Source organism: Euphorbia lathyris, chromosome 4 (assembly GCF_963576675.1).
Source record: "Euphorbia lathyris chromosome 4, ddEupLath1.1, whole genome shotgun sequence".
Classification (NCBI taxonomy): domain Eukaryota; kingdom Viridiplantae; phylum Streptophyta; class Magnoliopsida; order Malpighiales; family Euphorbiaceae; genus Euphorbia; species Euphorbia lathyris.
The window spans coordinates 65,204,726-65,213,792 of record NC_088913.1 but is presented as its reverse complement, the minus strand read 5'-3'; the positions used below and the strand labels follow the sequence as shown (position 1 = coordinate 65,213,792).

Below are 9,067 nucleotides of genomic sequence, written 5' to 3'. Positions count from 1 at the left end.
ACTATTGGGCAATAAGCATTGGAATCCTAGAATGACTTATATTTAGGGAAAAAACCAATTTGCTAGAATGAGTATCCACAATGGTGTATACTCACAAACACTCAATGTAAATGCCACATCATCAATTTAATAAATTTCATTTTATTAAACTATGTAATTCCAATGGTTAAACTCTATAACCACTCAATCATAATGGACCCACCAATCACAAAAGCTCCACCAATTAATTAAACCAATCATAATTGATCCACCAATTAATTAAACCAATCATATTATTTTAAAAATAAAAAAATATATATATATAAATAAGCAAAAACTCAATAAACATTGAGTGGTTGATAATGATTACTTTTTATCATACTCTCTCTAATGGGAGAGTATAATACAATGGAGTATATTGAGTGGTTTATTATACCCCATTGGAGATGCTCTGATGGAATGGAGGGAGTAAGATTAATTTCTTTCAAAAAAAAAAAAAAAAAGTAATAAGATTAATACATTTAAATTAAACGATATGACAAAAGTACCCTTCCTTTGATTAAGAAAGTACTAAAAGTGAAACGCTCATCAGTCATCATATGTCTCCCTGTATCTTCTCACTGTCTATCACTTTCCTCTCTCTCTCTACTGGATGTGGAGTAACGTCTTTTCCCGGCCGGCCTTCTTACGCCGTTACCTACGCCAGCAAGTAAGATTTCGGTTTCCCTATGTTTTCAAACAACTCATTCATTTCCTGATTAATTACTCACTGTTCTTGTTTCCCTTAATGTTGGTGATTTTATTTATTTTTTGAATTTTCAATATTCTTGTGAGGATTTCAGTTATGTTATGTCATTTATTTCTGGATTTTTTTGAATATTCGTGTGAGGATTTCAGTTATGTTAAGTCATTTATTTCTGGATTTTTTGAATTTTTTCCTTATTTTGAAAAAGTGTGTTCTGGCTATTTTGGCTATTTTTTCCTTATTTTGAAAAGGTAAGTGGATCTTTGTTTTCTTTCTTCCAATAATCAATTTTGCGTTTTATTTCCTTATGGAATGTCATTTATTTCTTGTTTTTCGCGGGTTTATAAAGATCTTGCACTTCCATTTTCATTTTCATTTTCATTTGTTTGGAAAAAGTGTGTTTCGGCTAATTTGAGATATAGATATGAGAAACCTATTCTTTTTCAAGTCCTTTTCCTCAAACAATTCAATTTCTCCTGTTCCTGTTCCTTCAGAAAGAAATGTTCATGATTCATCAGGAAGAGAGCAGACTAGGCCCAAAAAGAAGACCCTGGAAAGAAATGGAAATTCTGATGCAAGACGCCCTCCACGAGTTCAATATTCAGCTCCACCAGATGGTACCAAAGATAATCCCAAATCTCATTCTAAAGGTTCCCGTCTTCACTCTTCTTCTAGAGATCTGGTAGATAATCATGAATCTCCACGTAGACTTGGAAAGAATGTCTTTGAGAGGCTCTACCAAACTCCTTCTGTGAATAAATCAAGTTTGAAGGAGTCCAATCATCTGATGCCAATCAAAGTTGAAGATATCTATCATGTTAAGGTGAATGAATGCTTCAATCCAAATTTAGATGTTCCTTGCCCAAAGAGTTGCTCATTGGAGAAAGCATATGAAACTGTTGACAGCTATCATGGAGATGATTTATTAGCCTCTCAGAACGAAAGATGTTTTGCTGGAAACAATTCTGAGGAAAAGAAGTCTGTTCAAACAGAAGATACAGTCAGATGCGGACTTACAGCAAAGATATAAAGAAGCAGAGGAGAGGGTCTTGCTTCTCTCTGCAGAACTTGAGCAAGAATCCTTCGTTCAAGACAGGAAATTAGAGGAGGACAAGTTGAGCTTGGCAGTTGAGGTTTCAGGTCTTCTATGGTCTAGAATTGCTGAGAAAGAGAGCTCAAAAGAAGAACTTAGACTGGTTAAGTCAGAATTATGGAAAGAGAAGAGCGAGTTGCAGTCAGTGTTGGAAAAAGAGTTGGACAGAAGGTCACGTGACTGGTCACTGAAGCTTAATAAGTCTCAACTGGAAGAGCAGAGGCTCCGTGATCAGGTTAGAGTGCTGGCAGAGGAGAATGTCTCCCTTCAAAGGAAAGTCTCTTCTTTAACATGTTCAGAGCAACAAGTTAGTCACCTAACTTCAAGGGTGGAAGAGGTGAGTAAGGAGAATACTGATCTAAGAGAAAAATTGTCTGAATTAGAGAAGAAGTACTTAGAGACAGAAGAGAATCTCAGTTGCTTCAAAAGGAATTTCAGTGAGAAAGATGAGGAGTGCAAAGAGTTACAAAAATACATTTGTAGATGGGTAAGAACATGGAGTGAACAAGAGAAGACAATTGAGGGATTGCACCAAGCATTTAGTTGTGAACTTGAGATTGAGGATAAGAATGTGACCAAATTTCAGATGGAGCAAATGAGATTGACTGGTCTTGAATTGTCTTTGAGAAGGAAGGTGGAATCTCAGAAGATAGAAGTCGATTCACTTCGGCATGAAAACATTGGTCTATTGAACCGCTTAAAGGGGTGTGGGGAAGAGATTGGTGCTTTAACTTTCAAGTTAGATACAGAAATGTGGTCCCGTGTATGCTGCCTGCAAAATCAAGGGCTGCCCATGCTGAAGGAGAGTGCTCATCTATGCTCTCAGTTGTTGGAATTACTTAAAAGAAATGGGTTAGATGGACAGTTTGTTGTTGAAGCTGATGTAAAAGTTCAAGGCTTTAATCGTGGATTTGAAAACATAACTAGGAGTTTGCAGACAATATCTTCTATGCTGCAGGAGAAGTCAAATTCATTTGCTTCAAAATCTGAGCTATGCACTTCAGAGGTAATATTATATACACAAACACACAAAACCTGTTGTTTTTTAATAATAAGGTCTGCATGTGGTATTTCAGTTTTAAACCTGTTGCGTTACAAGAGAAACACAAGTAGTTGAGAATACTGAATATGATATTGCAGAGCTTGAATGAGCTTTATTTTATTTTAATGCAGTGCAGAATACAAAATTGATTTGTTTTGCTGACCCCTACATGATACATTCACTTATTGTTCTAGTTTGTAATACTATTTGTTCATTTTTCAGGAGAACTTAAGATATGAGCTGAAAGCAGAAGCTATGCTTACTAGTTTATTAAGAGAGAAGCTGTTCTCCCAAGAGATGGAAGCTGAGCAGTTGCGTGCTGAACTGGCAGCAGCAATAAGAGGAAATGACATTCTTCGGTCTGAAGTTCAGAGTGTAATGGACAACCTTTCTCATGCCAGCCACAAGTTGAAAGACTATGAACTTGAGGTAATTCAACTTATACCCAATTCTTGTGACAACCTTTTCTTAGTCTATGTTTTATATGCATGAATTCTCTAGTATTATAAGATTTATATGTTGTCTTCAAGGCACAATAATGTTGAGGTTTGGCACTCATCTTGATTGGCAGATGATCAACTAAGAAAAAAATGCCTCATATGAAGATAAATCTCATTTTGTTTGTTTTTCTTAACCGGAACAGGAAAAATCTCTGTTTGTTTTTTTTACCAGTTTATTTGAATCTTTTGAACAGATGCAGAAGAAAGACAAGAAGATGAACCAGCTTCAAAATGAGCTCGATGAATCGAATAAGGAATTGACGTTGGCGAGGGACATTCTACCCAAAGTTTCAGGGGAGAGAGATGCGATGTTTGAGAAAGTGAATGAACTGAAGGAGGTAAATATGATACTGAATTCAGAGATTGAGACGTTGAAGGAGAAGATACAAGGGCTTGATGAAGACATACTTATCAAGGAGGGTGAAATAACAATTCTGAAAGACTCTTTAGGTAACAAACAACAGATCTTTTGACCTCCTTGCTGGTAGTGGGGATTATGCTGAAATGATTGGTGCAGTTTTATTAGTAGGATATGTAAATACCATTGGTTGGGTATAAGGTAGTATAAAAGCTAGAAATACCATTGGTTTTATCTAAAATGGTATGTAGCTGGTTTCTCTATTCTTGATTAAAGTTATCAATTCATTTTTTTGATTCACCATATATATATATTCTATCATGCTACTGAAGTTTAGTAAATTTTCCCGTTTGTGGTTTAGTCTTTCGTTTCCAATAATGTCATGTTCAATACCACATCTTTCAAATCCTCTCTGGTTACATCTACTAATTGGGGTTCTTTAAAGGCTTCACAATAATCAAAATTTCTGATGAATCACCAGACTTATTTTGTCTTTGGTATTAGCTGATTTTGCACATGCTTGGTTGTGAATTGATTCTCTCAATTTCAGTCGAGAATATGAGATCTTTTTTTACTGTTTTAGATTGGGTAAAGTACATCTATGGCAGCGCTACCAAGTGATGGATCCAGAAATTTCTAAAAAGGGGGCCATTTGTTTCACTTGTTTGTGTTTGCTGCTACTGTTTGCTTTTACTGATAGGTAGTAGGTATTAGTTGATTTTTCTGTTAAAAGCAGCTGTTTCGGATTTTTACCAAACGATTTTTGTCTCATGTTTAGACTTAAAAGCAAAAAGCAGTTCCGAAAATTGAAAACATACAGACACTATATCATTTTAACAAAGTTTAGAAGATAATAGATTACTATAAGCAAATTTAAGGAGTCAATAGGTCATTTTAAATAAATTCAAGTGACCAATATTTCATTTTAAACAAGTTTGAGAGCTAATGAAACACCAAACAGGGCGAATGGTTTGGTATTTCATATTACAAACTAATGGTTGCACAAAATTACATATTAGTCTCCAAATTATTGTGTATCTTTAAGCAAAATTAAGGAACTTCCTCGTAAATGAATTGTCATTGTATCTTTACGGGGCGTTTGGTATTCTATTCGGATAGGGATAGAGATAAAGGTTGGGATAGGAATAAGAATAAATGGTTGGGATAAGGATAAAAATATGATAGTCGAGAATTATTATTCAATGTTTGGTATGTGGGATAGGGATGAGGATAAAATAATACATTTTACTATTTTAATCTTATTTAAACTACATAACATTAATTTGAGGGATAAAATAGACTTTTCCATCCTATTAAAATCGTAGGAGCTTATCTCACCTACTTGTACCACCCCCCTCCTGGGTATAGGATTTGAGGGATAAGAAGTTTATCCCTCATCCGTCTCACTCTTCTATCTCCCAAACAAACACGGGATAACTTATCTCGTGTTTTTTATCCCTGTCCCACCTCATCTATCCCTTCTAACAAACACGTTGTTAATAGAAGCAACTATGAAAACATATAAAAACCGGACACTAATTGTTCGGATTCTATAAAGCAGATTCGCTTGTGTGAGATGTCTTTAAATGTCGGTTTTCATTTCCTTAAATTAAAAAAATTAGAACCTAAACATTTGATGTGTAAGTACTGTATATTCTTAAAATCGGACATCAAATGTCAGATTTCACCTGATAAATTCAAATCCCACATTAACATTAAAATTAACCAGAACTGTTATGAGTAAATATCCCAATTTGAAGAAAAATCCCAATTAAAAGGAGTATAATAGCAATTTCATAGTACCAATTCCATGATAGACAAATGAGTATAAAAATATAAATGATATAATAAGAATAAGTGGAAAGGGTAAGCACTAGACATAGTTCAGGTGAGCTAAACCTCCAATTCTTTCTAATTCTTTTTCTTTTTCATTAATTCCATTTTCCATCTTTCTTTTTTAAATAAATTAGGTTAATACTTTCCAAGTCCCCTGACTTTTTTTTTATCACTTAGCCCCTATGTTTAGTGGCTAACTTTTCAGTCTCTAAACTCAACCATTGTAACATAACATATGTTGGTGTTGCCAATATTAAGAGACATGTATGTGCTATGTTATTGCCATATAAGTAAAAATAAACTAAGTATGGTACAATTGTTGAGTTTAGGAAAAGTTCGTCACTAAGTATGGGGAAGTAAGTGATAAAAATGAACAAGTTCAAAAGGCTAGAAGATATTAAGCCATTAAATTATAAGGGTGCATAATTTAATAGTCCACCATTTTTATCTAATATAATGCTTAGTCGTTTTATTTTGAAAAACACATTATAAAATCTCAAGGTCATTTCTGATAATTTAACAGTACTAAGTAAAATAAGTAATAAAAACACTTTAATATAAAATTTAGTAATTAAAGTGTAAAAAGTTGAGAAGAACTTTTTTTTTTTTATCAATCGGCTTTTAGAAAACATTAAACCCTCTTATATGATTTTATCACTATTTATATTAATTTTTTTTTAGTAAATTGAAGGGGCAAATAGGTTGTCCCGTAAGTTCGGGACAAATTGACTAAAAGTGATAAGTTTAAGACTTTGTATGGGTTAGGCATTTTTTTAGGGTTAATTACAAAAAGTACCATGTGGTTTGGCCCATTTACGATCTGATACCTGTGGTAGTTTTTTTTTGCAAACACAACCCTATGGTTACAAAATTTTACATGTTTTTTTACTTTGCCAAATTTGGTCGATAACGACCTCGAAATGAAAATTTTCAAGAATTAAACTTGTTTGGTATCATATTTACTATGAAACCATATTCTTAATTTTTCAAAATCATCATTTTTGGAGTTTTCTCCCTCTAAACATTATCTTTCTCTCTTATAAAAAAACAACACCTAAATGACCTCAAATCTAAAAAGTTGAAGAATTAAAGTTGTTTAAAATATCATTTAACTCTTGAAAATTTTCATTTCGAAGTCGTTAACTTATCAATCAAATTATGATAAAGTGAATTCAGATGCGAAATTTTGCAAACCACCAAGTTGCGTTTGCAAAAACAAATACCATAGGTACCACACCGCAAATCGGTCCAATCACATGGTACTTTTTTATAATTAACCCTTTTTTTTTTGAAAAAACAAACAAAAAATCATACCAACTCCATTTCATCATTTACTCCTCCAAAGCTCAAACTATAAATTCAGATTCTAGCACACCATTCAATCCACCAACAAAAACACCAATCTTAAATCTCAAAAAAATATGGAAACCACACCCTTCTTTGTTTTCCTCATCCTCACCATTTCTTTCACCGCCTCTGCTCGGAGCATGCTCGACGACCTGCAGCCGGAGGCTCCATCTGTTCTACCTCCTCAGCCACTTCCTACTCAAATTCCTACACCCACACAACCCAATCCTACCACCCCCACAGCCACAGCCACAGCCACCACAGCCACCACAACAACACCTAACCCTGACCACACCTTAACCTTCTTTATGCACGACATTCTCGGAGGCTCAAACCCCACAGCCAGAGCAGTAACCGGAATAGTCAACAATCCAGCAATCAACGGCCAAGTCCCCTTCGCCAAACCAAACGGCGCCGTCCTTCCAGTAAGCAACGGCGTCCCCCAAAACAACAACAACAACGGCCTAATCAACAATAATAATCTACCTTTCCTCACCGGCCTCAGCGGCACAACTCAAAATGTAGTCCAAAATAACAACAACGGTATCAACAATAACAACGGTATCAATTTCCCGGTTGTTAGTGGCGATCAGCTTCCGTCGACGCCGCAGCAGCTGATGTTCGGGACGATGACGGTTATCGACGATGAATTGACGGAAGGGAGCGATCTGAGGTCGGCGTTTATCGGGAGGGCGCAAGGGTTTTATGTGGCGAGTTCTGTCGATGGTACGAGTCAGGTTATGATGTTTACTGTTATGTTTCAGAATAGTCATTATGAAGATAGTCTTAGCTTCTTTGGGGTTCATCGGACGGCGGTTTCGGAGTCTCAGTTGGCGGTTATGGGTGGTACCGGTAAGTATGTTAATGCTCAGGGTTATGCTATTGTTAAGACGTTTTCAGGGAGTAATAGTAATGTTCAGCATGAGACTGATGGGATTGAGACTCTCTTGGAGTTTACTGTTTATCTTACTTTGTAATTTTATGTAATTTAAGATGTATTGCTTAAAAGTTGTGTTGTATTCAGTTGTGTTCATCATTTTTCTTGTAACTTCAAATTATGAATCTGTTTCTTACCATAAATTGTGAATCTATTTGCTTAATATTATATATCATTTAATTTATCTAACCTCTAAAAATACCATGGTTTTGAGAACCGAACGGAACCGGTCGGTTCGAACGGAACTGGTCATTATTCCGGGCCGGAGGTGGTTCGGTTTTTAAATGCTTGAAAACCAGCTAGAACCGTCCAATCTGGTCGGTTGAACCGTGACCCGTCTGAACTGGTCGCGGTTAATTGGGCTGGTCGGGTTACACTTTATACTCGATAAAAAAAAATTGATTTTCCAAGGATTTGAACATAGGATAGGACCTTCGAATAAGAAATGACTGCTTAACCACTGGGTCACTTATTAACTTGTGTTTAATCTTAACAATATAGATATATATAATCATTATAAAAAGTAAATATTAAGATAAAAAAAATTTATAAAAAGTAAATATTTGAAATATTTTTTTTTATATATATTTCTATAAATATTATACAAACATTATTTTATCATTTCAATACTCATAATATTTTATTAATATTTAAATATTTCATAAAATAAAATTTTAAACTCTAAAAAAATTGCATAATAACTATTTTATTATACTTATATGTTATATTAATAATAATACTAATTATTTAGTTTTTAAAAATATGTAATTTATATTTTTTAGTCTTTTTATAAATTGAATTTTTATTATATTTTTAATTCATGATTGGATTTATAAATTTAATATTTTTAATTTTATTTACATAATTTTTATAAGTTAAAATATGGATAAAATATTATTTTTCATATAATTTTTTTAATACCGGTTGAACCTTGGTTGAACCCCGATTGAACCTCTAACCCTTGACCCTTTGTCCTTTCCGGTTCTTTGACCGGTCTGGTTTTAATAACCATGAAAAATACCACTAATGTTTATAAGTAGCAATATTAAAATCGCTAAATAATTCATCAAAACCGTAAATACTATGTAAATATTATCCGTTTTGGACTAAATCCAATACTTTGGGTTTTACGGCTTTAAAACGCATCTACGTATATTGGATTCCAATCTTACTAATAAGCCTTGGTCATTCTCTCTTCCTTTCCGATGTGGGATTCAATTTATTTCTGCC

General features: G+C 34.1%; 1 protein-coding gene and 1 pseudogene across 1 annotated transcript; both read left to right on the top strand.

Moving 5' to 3' along the window:
* Positions 1-735: 735 nt before the first annotated feature.
* Positions 736-4,058, top strand: LOC136225599 (MAR-binding filament-like protein 1; annotated as a pseudogene).
* A 2,904-nt stretch (positions 4,059-6,962) lies between these two features.
* Positions 6,963-7,877, top strand: LOC136227203 (dirigent protein 10-like). Its single transcript, XM_066015879.1, has one exon. The coding sequence runs from the start codon at positions 6,975-6,977 to the stop codon at positions 7,875-7,877; it is 903 nt and encodes a 300-aa protein (XP_065871951.1). The 5' UTR covers positions 6,963-6,974.
* Positions 7,878-9,067: the final 1,190 nt, after the last annotated feature.

Bases quoted from the DNA above. Each gene is read 5' to 3' on its own strand.
- LOC136227203 (XM_066015879.1), top strand. From the start codon at position 6,975: ATGGAAACCACACCCTTCTTTGTTTTCCTCATCCTCACCATTTCTTTC.